We start from the raw sequence: 16,639 nt of genomic DNA, 5'->3' as shown, positions 1-16,639 counted from the left end.
TTGGGTTCAGGTGTCAATCAGTCAACCAAACAACAATTAAAATCACTTCCAGCTATTAATATTAGAATTAGCACATTGTAGCTAACATCTCTGTCTCACATTGACAGACTGAATCTAATTTAAAGTTATATTTGTATAAAATTATATTTAGTAAAATTTCTTCTTTTCTATAATGTTCATTTCACATATCGTTATCTTTTCCTCTGCCAGAATGTGACGGTGTGAAGTTGTTTTATGCATCCCCAAAAGAAAGTATTACGTACTTGAACTAGTCCATTCCTGTGGGTGTGGGGCCCTTTTGATTGGTTATGTCAGTGAGGCCTGACACAGGTTGGGTCTCCACCATCTTACATAAATGGAGCTTTATATAAATGGAGAAATCGAGAGACACACAAGAGAAAGGAAGCTGCCATTTTTTATCCTGCCATATGAGAGAGGACTGGAGGATCACTAGCAGCCAAAGCTGACGCAGAAGCTCCTAAAAGGCTATATGGCTGATAACTCATGGCTCTTCTAATGCATCCTGCATATTACCACCAAATTAATTTCCTAAAACATTTCACTGTTCAACTGTCCACTTTATATTTCCTGCTAGTCTTTACACCTTTGCTTTGTGCTCAAGACATTTTATCTCATAATATCCATCCAAATTTATCTCTTACTACTCTTTAAAATCAATTAGGTATGGCTGGCGAGCTAATCAAACTGATACTTTCCCCTCCTTCCTTGTCAGTATGCCCACTTCATGCTTATATTAATAATATCTTTGTTACTTTCTAAAATTTGTTATGATTCTACCTAAACAGTTTCTTATTATTAGAATACTTAGAAGCCTTCTCCATAATGAAACTGGCTCAGATCACTACATCTTGAAATCTCCTTTCTCCTTATAGTATTTTTGGTTTATATACCTCAGTATTTAGCACAAAGTTTACATGGCTTTTTGTTCTCTTATTCTTGTTTCTTAATATTTTTATTCTTCTCAAAAAATACATGAGGTTACAATATACAATTCACAGTATTTTTGTAAGCCCCCAAAACGCTGGTTTTTTTGGTCAGTTGATCTAGGCATTGCCTTTTGAGTAAATTATTTGATATAGTAGTAGATATTGAGCACCCTGAAACTAAAATTCTATATTTGTAAATAACAAAATTTTAATATTGCAACATTATAGTGTTTCTTATATTTAACTTATTGACTATTTTTGTTTCAATAACTATATCTCATTCTTTCTGAGAGTAGGAACCTTGATATGTCCCCAGCAATACTTAGTAGAGTGCCTTGCTCACAACAACTACTCAATATTTTTAAATGTGATTGCATTTGATGGATTTTTTATTTACTTTACCAATTTGCATTTCATCTGTAACATGTTCAGACCATAACTTTGTTTTGCTAACAGAAGGCACCATTAGGATATTTGTAGACCTGATAACTAGTCCCATCCCACGCAGCCCTTGGTAACTTCCTTGAGCTACACTTTCCTTATCAAAGTAATGTCATAGAAAATTGGATATTATACTAAATGGAAGTCGACCAGTCCTAATGACAGAGCAATATTGGCTTTGGGTTATTTGAAAAAGAATAAATACTGTCACATTTTCATCCTTTGCAGTTTTCAAACTTTTTCTTCTGCTCATTCTTCTCATTCTTCTTTATTCAAATAAGATCTTATCCAGCATCTTGGTAAATTTCTCAGATATACTCTCTTTCTGGTGAAAGAGAGAAAATAGAGGTGGAAGGTGACAATCTGAAACCCTACTTTTATACTGCTTTTTCCTCCTCACCCCCTACCCCCCCAAAGAGTACACCTTGAAAATCAGTATAACTCATCTAATTTTAAAATGCATTTTAAAAACTGATGTTTATGATGTCTTGTTTAGGAATTATTATGCAAATTAGCAGCATTTTAGTTTTAAAGTGATTTTTAAGTACAAAGGAAAATGCTGTAGGTTAAATTTTGTGTTTCAGCACTGAAAGAGTTAATATTTAAGTAAGCAGTAGAGACTGAGAGCCTGGGGATAGTGCTTTTTGTCTCTGTCATTTGTGGTGGTAGAAAAGGGGGTGGTGTTCTGCATTTGAAAGGACTTTAATGAATGCTGTCAGTGTTTGTGGGAGCTAATGGTCAGTACGGGAAAGGAGAGCAGGGGAAAGTGGTCTAGCTGCTTCAGGATAGGTGGATGAGAGTTTGCTCTGATTGAACGGAATGTTCCACCGTGTTTCATCTTTATTCATTATCCTTTGTTCTTTATAAACTGATATATTGGTATAAAAGTAAATGTAGATATATATGCGAATGTGATTTATTTTCCTTTAAATCTGTTTGTTGTGTACAGCAGGGCATATACTTCTCTTGTCTTGGTCGGATGCACAAATCTGTGTGCAGTGCTTTTTGCCCGTTGCCTAGACGATCACTTGGTTTCTCTGAGGATGTCTGGTTCTCGTAAAGAGTTTGATGTGAAGCAGATTTTGAAAATCAGATGGAGGTGGTTTGGCCATCAAGCATCATCTCCTAATTCTACAATTGACAGCCAGCAGGGAGAATTTTGGAATCGAGGACAGACTGGAGCAAACGGTGGGAGAAAGTTTTTAGATCCATGTAGCCTACAATTGCCTTTGGCTTCAATTGGTTACCGAAGGTCCAGCCAACTGGATTTTCAGAATTCACCTTCTTGGCCAATGGCATCCACCTCTGAAGTCCCTGCATTTGAGTTTACAGCTGAAGATTGTGGCGGTGCACATTGGCTGGATAGACCAGAAGTGGATGATGGCACTAGTGAAGAAGAAAATGAATCTGATTCCAGTTCATGCAGGTTGATTATTTTCTTACTGTTAGAAATGGGGTGTGTGTGGGGTCTATAGCATTTTAATATGATTTAGTATTTATTATTTAAAACTTATTATATATGTATACATAATACATATATAATATCTTAGTAGAACATGTCATACTTACACTAGGATTTTTTAAATGGTCTTATGTTAATCCTGTAAAATTATAAAGACAACAGACAGCATTCATTTTGAAATATCTTATGTTCCATTTATAGATATCTAGTTTTGCTTTGAAAATAATTTATAGTAGCAATTTTATGCATCATTGCCTTATGGTTAGCTTTGTTCATTTACCTTCTATAGTCATAGCAAAACTATAGAAGGTATTTGTATAATATAAAATGTTATATGACATTTTACTTTACAACAGATTATAAAAGCATCTTTTAATTTTAATGAAAGTGAAAGGTTTTATAAGGAGATGCACATTTTAGTTGTCATTTTTTTATACCACTGTAGTTAATAATATTATTCTTAAGGTTATTTCTCTTTGTCCTATCTATGTTGCAGCTCTCCAGACTAATACAAAGAATACAGTAACACGCCTTACTAAGATGACAGCTACTAATTCATTTTATCTTCACTTTTGCTGAAATTTGTGCTGACTATATAGAGAAATGAAGGACATTCCTTCAGGAGTGGTTAAGGGAATGTAGAGAGGCTAGATGTGGTCAAATGGTGAAAAGAGGGCAAGAAGAAAGGGAAATGAGTTAAAGGAGAGAAAGAGAAAGCATTGGTAATTTCATAATGACTTTGTTCATGTTCACCCTTGCAATCTGGATATTTGAAATAGATCTTCTTGTTAATCTGTTTTAAACTACTATAACATTAAATAACAAGTTGGAGCATGAAAGTCATCTTTCTGATTTATCTTCACTCAATATTTAATTCTAAATATTGAACGGCATAAGTAGATTATCATTTGTCTAGTTTGATTACTGGATTCATTTTCTTTTTAAATTTCTTTGCAGGTTTTGATAACACTTGTAATTTGCAAGCTGTTTATTATTAATATAGACATCATAAGGGATTGAGACAGTATGACTTCATATATTCCAGTATCTCTTACTTGGGAATATTTACTGCCTTCTGTTCTAACCTTTAGAAAATGGAATTCTGAACTGTGGTATTGGGATGATAATAAATATGCACCATTCATCTGTAATCATTTGTATAAGGGAGAGAGGAGTATACCTTTAAATAGGTAAATAGTATATTTAATTTTAATTTAAACATTAGTTCATGACTTGGCTTCTATCTTAAGGGAATAGGAACCACTAATTTTAATAGGCAGATCAATTGAGCTAATGGGGCTTCATTGTTTTATATTTTCTTTGGAGACTTGTTGACTTAGAGAGTAATTTATATAGTAAAAGTTCATGGTTCATCATTTTTGTAGTAAACCAAAGAGTAATTATCTTTCCATATGAAAATCAGTATAATGGCTCAGGAGTATTTTAACAGAATTAGAAAGGACAAAACATTAAATTCATTTAGCAGCATACGTCATAAAAATTTTAACATGTATATACTGCTTGGAGAGATTATATATATATATAAGTATAAAATGTATATAATCTATAATCTTGGAGAGATTATACACACACTGGTTGATATAATTTACCTCCATACAACAAAGATAACTTGGCATAGCTAAAGATTACTGAAATTAAATGACTTTATTCTTTAATATCCATGCTCAATTAACATCTTAGTGAGGTATTCATTATGAGAGAAAAAAATATTGCCTTTTTTGACTGAAAGGTGTTATGTGTATTCTTTAGGAATATAAAATTGACATTTCTCTTTATGGAACATTTAAAATTAGAGAATGATATATTTTTAAAAATCTGGAGTAAATGTAGTTGTTTTGAAAATGCTAATCAGGAAGGTTGATAAAAGTAAGTAATAAGATGGAAGTAAACGGTTCACATCTGTAATGACCAAACTCTTCCTAAGATATTATCATCTCAAAATAAAATGTATTGACAGAAAATGTCTCTGATTTTAGATATTGGGGGGGGGGGGGGGGAGTATGCTGAGGCAATTTAATATTCCTGATAACTTGAAATTTTGATCTTAACATCATACTGTAAAAAGGAAAAAAACAAATCTTCTAAATTTTAGAAATGTAATTTATATGTATGCTTTTACTTTGCTAATTTTTTCTAGATTAAATATATCTTATTCTCACATCTTCTGTCTTCCTGCTCTTACTCTTTGATCTCTGTCATAAGGATACATTTATTTGCCCTTAGCTTTTTGCTTAAGTAAGCAGTATCTCTCAGTGATTGCCCTTCTATGTAAACAGATCAAAGCCTGTCGCTATTAATTACATTAATCAAATTTTTGTATATAACTTGGGAACAATTCTTTTTCTTATATAATATTTACAGATAATAAAATATATAGTTAACATTTTGTGTACATTATAGATTGATATCTTACAATATTAAGCTATTAAAGGTAAAATGGGAAAATAGATAACATGCCCTGAGAATTTCTTATTTAAGCTGTCAAATATTTACATAACTCTCACAACTTACATGTAAATTTTGAGTTATTAGAAAAAGGGGATGACAGCTGAGTGGTTTTATATACTGAGAACCACAACACCCACAGTAGATCTGGACAATTTATAGCAGGAATTGAGAGATATCATATGTTGGTAATATGTTCATCAGTTGTATTCTAGCTAGGGGAAATGTCTGCCTAAGGCTTAAACTTAATATAATTTTTGCTGTTACCCTTCTAAGGGATTTGAAACCTTCTCATCTTTTAACCTTGATCTTTGGTCTGTAGCCTGCCTAGCACCTTTTCTCCATGGGACTATGTAAATCATTATTTTGATATTAAAATATAAACTTTGTTTTATTACACAATGAAGAATTTTTGATCCCAAGTAACAGTAGTCACCTTTTATGTGAGTGATGAATTCTAATGCCTTAATTCGGAGGAATTCTTACCTGGGCTAGCAAATTTACTAGTTGAAGTAACCTGTTGTGTGACAAAGGTATAAACACAGTTTACCCTTCACTTGACTTACCAGCTTTGAAATCATGTGGTTTTTTAAAATATATTTTCATTATTTGAAATATTTCTTTATTTCAAATTTTGCTTATAAATTTAGAGGATATTTTATATGTTGTACTATTTCTAGTTTTTTGAGCCAATTTGCATAAAATGTTTCTGCAATTTTAAAATATTCAAAAATAATGATAGCTAATACTGGGTACTGCCAGGCACTGTTCTAAACACTTTAATATATTAACTCATTTAGTCTTCACAACAAATCATTGCCACTTGTATGTGGCAAAGATTGCCACTATTATGATTCTAATTTTATAGGTGAAATGAATGAGGCACAAAAAGGCTAAGCAACTTGGTCAAGCTTAGGAAGTGAACTAACTGCAATTTTTAAGTACACATTTTATTTTTTTAGAACAGTTTTACAGAATTGCAAGGATAGTACAGATATATATATGTATCTATGTATCTGTGTGTGTGTATATATTCCACAGTTTCCCCTATTAACATATTATATTTGTTATAATTAATTAATCAATATTGGTACATTATTAATAACTGAAGTTCATTTTTTATTCAATTTTCCTTGGTTTCTACCTAATGTGCTTTTCTGTTCCAGGATCCCATAAGGATATCATGTTACATAAAGTCATCATTGTCTCCTTAGGCTCTTCTTGGCTGTGACAATATCTCAGACTTTCCTTGTTTTTGATAACTTTAAAAATTTTAGGTGTACTGGTTGGACGTTTTGTAGAATGTCCCTCCACTGGGATTTGTCTGATGTTTTTTCTCATGATTAGACTAGGGTTACAGGTTTGGGGGAGGAAGACCTCAGAGACCTGAAAATGGCAATCTCAGTGCCTTTTTCATCACATCATATAAAGGGTACATAATATCAACCTGACTTATCACTCTTGATGTTGACCTTGACCACCTAGAAATAACTGTATTTTGAACCCAAACAATTAACGTCTAGATTTCATGCTCTTCACCTCAACTCTGTACTACCTACATACCCATGGACTATTATTTAGTCACAAAAGTTCAACTTGCATTAACATTTGGCTCATTATTCATTCTAAACAATTTCACCTTCTCACCCCAGTTAATTCTCTTAGTCTGGTTCTTGAGAATGTCATGCCTGGCTAGGTTACAGTTATAATCTCTATACCTGGTCCTTACTCTTATCCACAGTCATTCAATCCATCATACTGGTTGCTTGTTACTCAGTGTTTCAACTCCAAATTTCCTTGAACTCTTCTATTCCTTTGTCAGTTGATTTGCTATTCTTTGACCCATCTTGAAGGCATGTAGGCCCTCTTCCTCTACCAATAAGGTTATCTTTATCACATCACCTTTACTCAAGGGCTGTCTTCTTTTTCTTGACCTTCATGTTGTCTCTGAATTTCATTGTTTATGCAGTCTATTAATTCTTAATCATTTTAAAATTAAAGACCTCTATAATTCCAATGGAAAATAAACTTTTGCCAGGGACAGCAAAGAAGTTCAGCTCTAATGTACTTGTATCTAAGAAGGATGTATTTGCGTTGTCCTCCCTCACACAGATATACCCAAGTTATATCATGGACTACCTTGAGAACCTGACAAAAGCTATGGCACCTCTCTCCAGGAAAAACTGTGTGTGTGTATTAAATATTTTGTATACAGCTTGAAAAGTTATGAATCCCCTGAGCCCTGTATGTACCCTGTGTTCTTCGGGGTTCTTAGTTTTAAGTAACTGGAACCGGCTAATATAAACAGAAGAGGAATTTATTGCAATCATATTGGTTCTAAGAGCTGCTGGCAGCTGGAGGATCTGCGTAGGGAAAAAGCTAAGCACTAGAGTTGCAGTACTGGCCTTGTCTAACTCCAAATTTTTAGAGAGCCTGTTTTTATGCTGCTTATTCCTCACATTTTAGCAATTTTTTTTTTTTTTTTTACATTCGGGAACTGGGTGTTGATGTTTTCAATTTTTAGACTTAGGTATATTTGGCATGAAGACAGTGGAACACACCACATATACAACCACATACACATAGCCATTTAATTTGGTAATTTAACTTTAGGGAGCATATTAGTAGGGCATAGACTAGGATGATATAACAACAACAAAAAGACAAATACGGTGACTCAAGATAGACATTGATTTCTCATTCACCTAACACGTGGGCAGGTGGCCCAGGGCAGACAGGTAGCTCTGCTTCACAACTTCATTCAGAGACAGTTTCCTTGTGTGTTGTTTCTCAGCCATCCTGTACAGTGGTGTCCTTCCTGCATGCGCAAAGCTTACTCCGCTCCCCTCTGCGTTCCAGCCTGCGGAAAAGGCCAAGGAGAGGGAAGGGAGGACAGTAAGCAACTGACACAAGTGGCAGGTATCAGTTCTGCACATTCCATTGGTGAAAACTCAGTCACATGACCACAACCAGTTGCTAGGGACACTTAGAAATGTAATCTCTAACTGAGTACCCATGTGTCCAGCTAAAACTCTTCAATGTTTAGAAGTGAAAAATAGATTGGGATATAATCAACAGGGAGCAAGAGATAAAGACAACTGAAAAAAAATTCTTCTGAGTTTTTTGGATCTGATTTTTTAAATTAATTTTTTCCATATTACATAATGTATTTTTATCATAGAGATGTTGGAAAATAGAGATAAGCAGAAATGGAAAAATAAAAATCACATATTACTAATCTACCCAAAAATAATGACCATTAACAATTTGGGGAGTGTCTTTCCAATGTATTTTCTATATACATATATAATCAAATATTTTTAAAAATAAAAATCTGAATCTTACTGTATATGATGTTTTGTACCCTTGCTTTTTCCGCCTATTATTAATATTAAAAACAGGGTTCTTGGTTGTAAGTGACAGAAACCCAACTCAAACTGACTTAAGCAAAAACTGGAATTTTTTGGTTCACATAAATAAGAAGTCCATGCAGAGTCTAGCTTTAGACATGGCAGAAACGCAGGCACTCAAATAACAACAGAAATCTATTTTTCTTCCTCTCTAGACTCTCTTTTCCTTTGTGATGGCACTGTCTTAAGCATGCTCTTAGTTTAATAGCAAAAAAGCCACTGGCAGCTCCAAGTTTGCTGAACCCCTTAGCAACCCCAATTGAAAGAGAGTGCCTCTTTTCCAGGAATGCCAAAACGCCATCATGAAATTGGCTCTGATGGGATTTGTTTGGATCATGTGCCCACCCTGAACCAATCAATTCTAACTAGAAGGATGCGCTGCTCTTATGGCCAGGCCTCAGTCCTTTGCTCACTCCTGCTCATGAGGGAGAGTCAGCGCTGCCCAAGCCACTTGGACTGGGGTGAATGTGGTCCCAAGAGATAGAGATGGGTTCTGTTACCCTCAGAAGGAATTCCACATAGGCAAAAACAATAAATGTCTCCTGAAGCAGCTTTCCATGCTATTCCGTATTCTCTGTCTATATATATATTTTTACAAGCAGTTTATTTTTTTCTGTCACTTAGTATAATTTTTAATTTATTTTTTAAAAAAGATATTTAGGTTACATAAATGTTACATAAAAAATATAGGGGATTCCCAAATGCCCTGCTCCCCACACTGCCCACATTACCCCCATTAACATCTTCCTTCATTAGTGTGGTACATTCACTGCAATTGATGAACACATTTTGGAGCATTGCCACTAAGCATAGATTATAATTTACATTGTAGTTTACACTCTCTCCCACACAATTCTGTAGGTTATGGCAAGGTATATAATGGCCCATATCTATCATTGGTAATTCAGGACAATTCCCAAGTCCTGAAAATGCTCCATATTACACCGTTTTCCCTCTCCCTGACCTTAGAACCGCCAGTGACCATTGCCTCCACGTCAATGGTATAAGTTCTTCCATTCCTAGAATCACAGTGTCTATTGTAGAATACCAGCAAGTCACTCCCCAATCCTGAGGACTCTGGGATGGTGATGCCAACTCCACCTCTAATTGCAAGAACGCTTCAGTCCCATACGGCTGATGGATGGGACTTTCTTGCTTGCAGTTGTAGGCTCTCTTGGTTCCTTAGTATGGTGGTTGTCCATCATCACCTCCTTGTTAGTTGCCCTGGGTGAGTCCAATGAACTGGAGAGTAGGTGTTGCAACTCCGTTGAGGCTCAGGGCCCAGCTGGCACATGGACAGTCCAAAGATTCAAGTCTCATGGATGCATACCTACCAACTCTAGCACCAAATATAAGTTCAAATAGAAGGGACCAAAGAGCCATGTGTAGGGAAACCACAACTGAGTCCAGTTCTGTCACACTGGGGAGCACAAACCCCAAAGCAGAGCCCTCTGGCAAGGCACCAAACTCATGAGCTATCTCCCCTGACCATAGTGCCTGGGTGTCTCCAGAGCCTTCAGGAGCCCCACTATTCTATATACTTTTTAAGTTACTATATCACACTCCCATGCATGGACCAAGCCTTTGTTTAATCAATATTCTTTTTTTTTTTTTTTTTAATTTAGATCATTTCCTTTTTTTTTTTTTTCCACTCTCCTTGTAGCTAGATCTCTGCACATATTGATGACTATTTCCACTGGATAAAGTCCCAAGGGTGTTCATGTTTTTAGGATCTTTGGTTTGTATTCTCAAAGTTATTTCAGGCAAATTACAGCCATTTTAACTCTCACTAGCATTGTATGAAAGTGCCCATGGGCACCTCTCTTTCATACTGGTTATTATTTAAGAAAATTTGATCAACATTTACCTCTCTTCACCTCAGGTATTCTGGCCACTGTACCAGGAAAAACCTACTTAAATTCCCAAATGGAAAAATATTAATCTTAAGAAGAAAAGCAGGGAAGTGGACTTGGTCCAATCTATAGGGCGTCTGCCTACCACATGGGAGGTCTGCAGCTCAAACCCCAGGCATCCTTGACCCATGCGGAGCTGGCCCATGCGCAGTGCTGATGTGCGAAAGGAGTGCCGTGCCACGCAGGGGTGTCCCCTGTGTAGGGGAGCCCCACGCACAAGGAGTGTACCCCATAAGGAGAGCTGCCCAGTGCTAAACAAAGTGCAGCCTGCCCAAGAACGGCACCACACACACAGAGAGCTGACACAACAAGTTGACGCAACAAAAAGAAACAGATTCCCGGTGCCACTGATAAGGATAGAAGCGGTCACAGAAGAACATGTAGCGAGTGGACACAGAGCAGACAACTGGGGGAGGGGGGGTGGAGGGGAGAGAAATAAATAAAAATCTTTAAAAAAAAGAAAAGAAAAGGAGTGAGGGTGTTCTTTTTCCTTGGCTCTTGCCATTTCTCTTTATATAGCTCTTGTCCTTTCCTTACCACTTGCCTATCCAAACTCCTTCCTCCTCACCCATTTAAACTCCAAGACATATTTCAAATCTCACCTGTCTTTCCAAACACTAACCCATACTTGTCTTTCCCTTTTCCATATTTCAATGGCAAATACAGTTCAGTTGGGATGCACAAGATGATCCACTGGGATAACAGTAATAAAATATTAAAACTTCTATTTGTATTTTATATTATCCTTTAAATCTCTAATTTGTCTGTGCTTTGTATGTAAATAATATTTGTACAATGGCAGCTGTATATCTTTTATAAATTATAAATATACTTATATTTGGGCACATGCGCAAAGGTATACTGAAAAGGGTACACATAAAAAAGGTAGACACTACTAGCCTATACTAATCATTTTGCATTCTTATTTTACATTTGTGGTTTTGCATATTTGTAAAATCTGCCAGAAGATTCCTGATGTAGTCATTTGTAATTATGCTAAGGTACAAATTTTGAATGCCACAAGCTGTGAGGCAGGTGGGAGACGTAAATCACTTACCTAGGGAGTGAGCCAAAGAGACCATTTAGAGTTTGAATGCAGTTTTGTTGTTTACTCATAATCATGTACAGTATAATTCTCATGAAGTGATTTTTAAAACTTCTTTTGAAAAATTACTTCAGTAAAGAAAGCCTAATGCAAATTCTGGTGCTGAAAGAGAAGAAATCTATTATACCTTTTTATATTAAAATGGTATATTGGTCATAGAGTGTATTGTGTGTGTGTGTATGCATGAGAGAGAGGGAAAGAGAGAAAGAGAGTGAGGAAGGAAGGAAGAAAGATCTGGGGAATTGCAAGAGTTTGTAATACTACCCTGTGTTGCTCTTCCATTTTTTCTAGTTTATGAAACTTACCTCTTCAAATTCCAAGTCCCTTCACTGCAGAAATATATCTTTCTTTGCATCCCACAGTTTCTAACAACTGACACAATGCTGCATATGAGGAGTTACTCTGAAACATAATTGATGACTTAAATCTATTTGATATTTGCCTCTTTTCCATGTTAAAGCATTTTTCTGGCCTACAAATTCAATGCTCACTGCAGAGAGACATAAGCTAGAAATTAAATAAGCCTGGGAGTATTCAGCATGTATAGTTCATTACAGTGAAAGGCTAATATAATTAAAAAATATTAGAACAATCTCATGCAATTCTTCGAAATATGATTTACCATCTTAGTAATATCATTTAAATGAAGCTAAACAGAATTGTTAGGTGAGTTCCCTCTGTTACCATGTAAAAGATGAAGTAGAATTCACAGAGAATATATTTTAAATACCTCAGAAATGGCCTATTCTCAGACATTTGTACTGTGGGCTAGAACATCTACTGAGTTTACTAAAGTCCTTTTAAAATAGGAAGTATGAAATTTAGTTATAAAAATTGATAATGCTGGAGATAATTTTTTTTTTTAAGATTTATTTATTTCTCTCCCCTTCCCTGCCCCAGTTGTCTATTCTCTGTGTCTATTTGCTGCGTCTTCTTTGTCCGCTTCTGTTGTTGTCAGCGGCACAGGAATCTGTTTCTTTTTTGTTGCGTCATCTTGTGTGTCAGCTCTCCATGTGTGCCACGCCATTCCTGGGCAGGCTGCACTTTCTTTCGCGCTGGGCAGCTCTCCTTGGGGCACACTCCTTGTGTGTGGGGATCCCCTCCGCAGGGAACACTCCCGCGTGGCATGACACTCCTTGCGCGCATCAGCACTGTGCATGGGCCAGCTCCACAAGACTTTGAACCGCGGACCTCCCATGTGGTAGGCAGACGCCCTAACCACTGGGCCAAGTCCACTTCCCTGGAGATCATTCTTAATAAGAGAACCAACTAACCAAACAACCAAACAGAAAACTACATTATATTAAGACAAAAGACTGAGATTAAAGGCCTCTTTATTGGACGGTGAAATGTGAGATTCTCCTAACAGTGGTTTACCTTGATTCTCTTCTTTCTCTGGGCTGGAGCCCGATATGTATTATTGCATTTAATAATCCTACCATTAGATTTCCTGTGTATTTCTCCTGCTTTGCTATTGAAGAAGACGAGTTTTAGCAAGGTTAAATAACTTTTCTGGAGTGATACATAGTGAGTGGCAGAGGGAGATTTGAACCAGATCTGTGGCACTCTCTGTACCAGCACTGTGGAATAGAACTTTTTGCAGTGATGGAAATATTCCATATCTGCACTGTCCAATTTGGTAGCCACTAGCCCTGTGGGGCTCTTAAGCACTTGAAATAAAGCTAATAAAACTGAAGAACTGAATTTTCTATTTAATTTTAATTAATTAAAAATAGTCTCATGAGACTAGTTCTGTGACCTTCCTAAAATGCTCTTAATCCCTACACCCTACATTTCCAATTCAGCCTCCTACACCAAAGCACATAATAGGAAAAGAAAGAGTGAGGAAGTGGTAACATTGTAAATTACACGGAGCCAGGGAATTAGGAGCAGTTTGATTAGCCAGCACTACCAGGCTAATGTGAGTGATCTTGCTTGTCACCTTCTTTTATCTAAATCTTCCTTTGGCTCTTCCTTACTTTAAACCTTCAACTCCATTCAACCAGTGGATAGGGAAAGAAAGCTCTTAGCCACTCTAGCCTTAGTCCACACCTATCTGCAGGAGAGGCTGAAGAAATGTAGCTATATTTCCAAAAGAAAAAAAAGATTTTGGTGAACTAATAGCGAGAGGTCTCTACCATAGCCTTATCTCTGCCGTGAACAAACTTGATCACTCTTGGCAAGGCACTTAATCTCCCTTGGTTCCAGTTTTCTTTACATTAAAATTAAGAGATCCCATGACTTTTTCTTTTTTGGTAAGGTTATTAGAGAGTTGCATTAAGAAAATACTCAAGATATAGTGAGTGGTTGATTCGACAAAGCATATGTCAGAATCATAATATCCTTAAAAGTAGATCTGACAGAAATGAGAGCTAGGTTATACACAGTTGGTGGTTTTCTAGCTAATTGCATAATGACCAACAGGTGCGATTTCTTTTTTTTTTTAATTTGGTAATGTTTATTGACAAGGTACATTTAAAAACATATACAGATGCCTCTACTATCTAGAGATCTCAGATACAGATGCTCCAAAAAAATTTCCCCTCTTTTTCTTGCTTTAGGAAACTTCTTGCCCCTGATATCACAAATATGCCAGTCTTTTGAATACCAGACTTAGAAAGAGAGGCATGGGGGCCATTGCAACATAGTCGGTGAAGAGAAAGGCTTATTTTTCCATTATAATATCGTTTGAATCTCTCAAAACATTTAAATGCTCAGTTTGGATAAACAATCAAGTCCTCATTCATTTTTTTCATACATAATAAACTGTTCTAGGTTTTTTTCCCCAGAAAAATGCAGAGGAATGTATTTTTATTCAAAACAGCAACCATCTATATATTAGTGCCCTAATTAGGTTTTCTTTTCTTTTTTCTTTTTTTTAATTGTATTTTTCTGAAGATACATAGATCACAAAAAATGTTACATTAAAAAATATAAGAGATTCCCATATACCCCACACCCCACCCCACTCCTCCCACATCAATAACCTCTTTCATCATTGTGGCACATACATTGCATTTGGTGATACATTTTGGAGCATTGCTGCACCCCATGGATAATAATTTACATTGTAGTTTACACTCTCCCCCAGTACATTCAGGGGGTTATGGCAGGATATATAATGTCCAGCATCTGTCCCTGCAGTATCATTTGGACAACTTCAAGTCCCAAAAATGCTCCCACAACACATCTATTCATTGAACCATCCTTCCAGGACTTGGAGTTAAACCATCCTTCTTCACTGGTCTTTGCCCTTGCACTTGGGGGATTGTTGCTGTTCCATTGGAGAATGTAACAGAGCTCCCCTGGCTAGAAACTTAGCACTCCCTCACTTGTCATTTGTAACTGTAACTACTATGAAAATACCCAACAAATATGCCAACATTTTTATATACCCTATATACATGCCCTGGAGAACTCCCTCCCAACCATGTGTCCCCCATCAGTAACACCCTGCACCAGCGTTCCTCCCCTGCCATGGTTGAACCCCTTTGTGATCCAAAACTTCTTCAACAATGAAGCCTAATATATTGCCAAATTCAATTAGTAGGAAAATGAAATAGTAATTATAGGTTTAAAGATGAGAAATAGAATACATACTAATTTAGAAAAACTAAAATAAAGTAAAAATTAATTGGGGTACTGAAAAATGAAAAATATCATAAAACTTTGTTTTTGACTTTTTGCCTTTCATCACTGTAATAGATGTTGCCCTGTATGTACAGTGGCAAGGCAATTTCTTTCATTCCTTCCTCAGTGTCTACATCCTTTTTTTAAAACAAATTTTTAATTTTGTCTTCAAAAAAGTCTTAGATCACAGTAAAGTCACATATGCAATACAGAGGACTGCAATTTCTTGATTCAAGTGGTCCTAGAGGGGAGCTCTGTGAGAGCATGTTCTTAGGACTCCATTCTTAATCCTAACCTTTTTACCTTTTCACCATTTCTACCAGTAAATCAGATGAAAATATAGAACTCATACTCCTCAAATTACAAATTGGAAATTTCAAGTAAGTTTTTAGACTCTTGGATTAGGCCATCAAATTGCTTTAACCTATAAGTTATAGATTACCTGGACTTTTAAGGTCTTGCCAGGGAATCATATGAATTTTTAATAACACTGTTTTTGTGACTATATATATTTATTTTTTAAAGATTAATTTATTTTTATTTATTTCTCTTCCCTTCCCCCCGACCCCGCCCCGGTTGTCTGTTCTCTGTATCCATTTGCTGCATCGTCTTCTTTGTCCGCTTCTGTTGTCCTCAGTGGCGTGGGAATCTGTGTTTCTTTTTGTTACATCATCTTGTCGTGTCAGCTCTCTGTGTGTGCGGCGACATTCCTGGGCAGGCTGCACTTTCTTTAGTGCTGGGCGGCTCTCCTTACGGGGCGCACTCCTTGCGCGTGGGGCTCCCCTTCGCGGGGGACACCCCTTCGTGGCAGAGCACTCCTTGCACGCATCAGCACTGCGCATGGGCCAGCTCCACACGGAGTCAAGGAGGCCTGGGGTTTGAACCGCGGACCTCCCATGTGGTAGACGGACGCCCTAACCACAAGGTCAAGTCCACTTCCCATGTGACAATATATTTTATATTCAGTTATTTTATAAATGAACTGTGGACATAACCCATTTTAAAAATACAGCATGGCCTGGATTTAATTGCCTTCCTGCCTTCAAAGATGAGAATATAATGATTTCTTAGGCCCTTAAATATGTTAGGAGATATGACTGTCAACATGAACATAGGTTGGCTCTTTTTCAGCAGAAATGTTGTGTTGACCAGAGGACAAGAAGATAAGCCCTACAAAGAAGAGGTATAACTCTTAACTAGCAGCTGGATGTCATATTTACTCACAATATTTACAAGACACACATATGACTAGAACCATCATTGAT

General features: G+C 36.4%; 1 protein-coding gene across 3 annotated transcripts in view; it reads left to right on the top strand.

Moving 5' to 3' along the window:
• KLHL5 (kelch like family member 5) overlaps nucleotides 1-16,639 on the top strand; it is a 106,862-nt gene that overhangs the window by 22,336 nt on the left and 67,887 nt on the right. Inside the window, exons 2-3 of one of the 3 annotated variants that reach the window (XM_058299645.2) lie at nucleotides 2,338-2,814; nucleotides 3,942-4,040. The exons of 1 other annotated variant lie outside the window; for it this stretch is intronic. In XM_058299645.2, coding sequence (XP_058155628.1) covers nucleotides 2,432-2,814; nucleotides 3,942-4,040 — 482 coding nt within the window. In that variant the 5' untranslated portion in view covers nucleotides 2,338-2,431. The remainder of the gene's footprint in view (nucleotides 1-2,337; nucleotides 2,815-3,941; nucleotides 4,041-16,639) is intronic. One more of the 3 variants, XM_071217019.1, reaches the window with a different exon arrangement.

This window comes from Dasypus novemcinctus, chromosome 1 (assembly GCF_030445035.2).
Source record: "Dasypus novemcinctus isolate mDasNov1 chromosome 1, mDasNov1.1.hap2, whole genome shotgun sequence".
Taxonomy (NCBI): Eukaryota; Metazoa; Chordata; class Mammalia; order Cingulata; family Dasypodidae; genus Dasypus; species Dasypus novemcinctus.
Note: the sequence above shows the minus strand (reverse complement) of the source record. Positions and strands in the feature narration are given on the sequence as shown.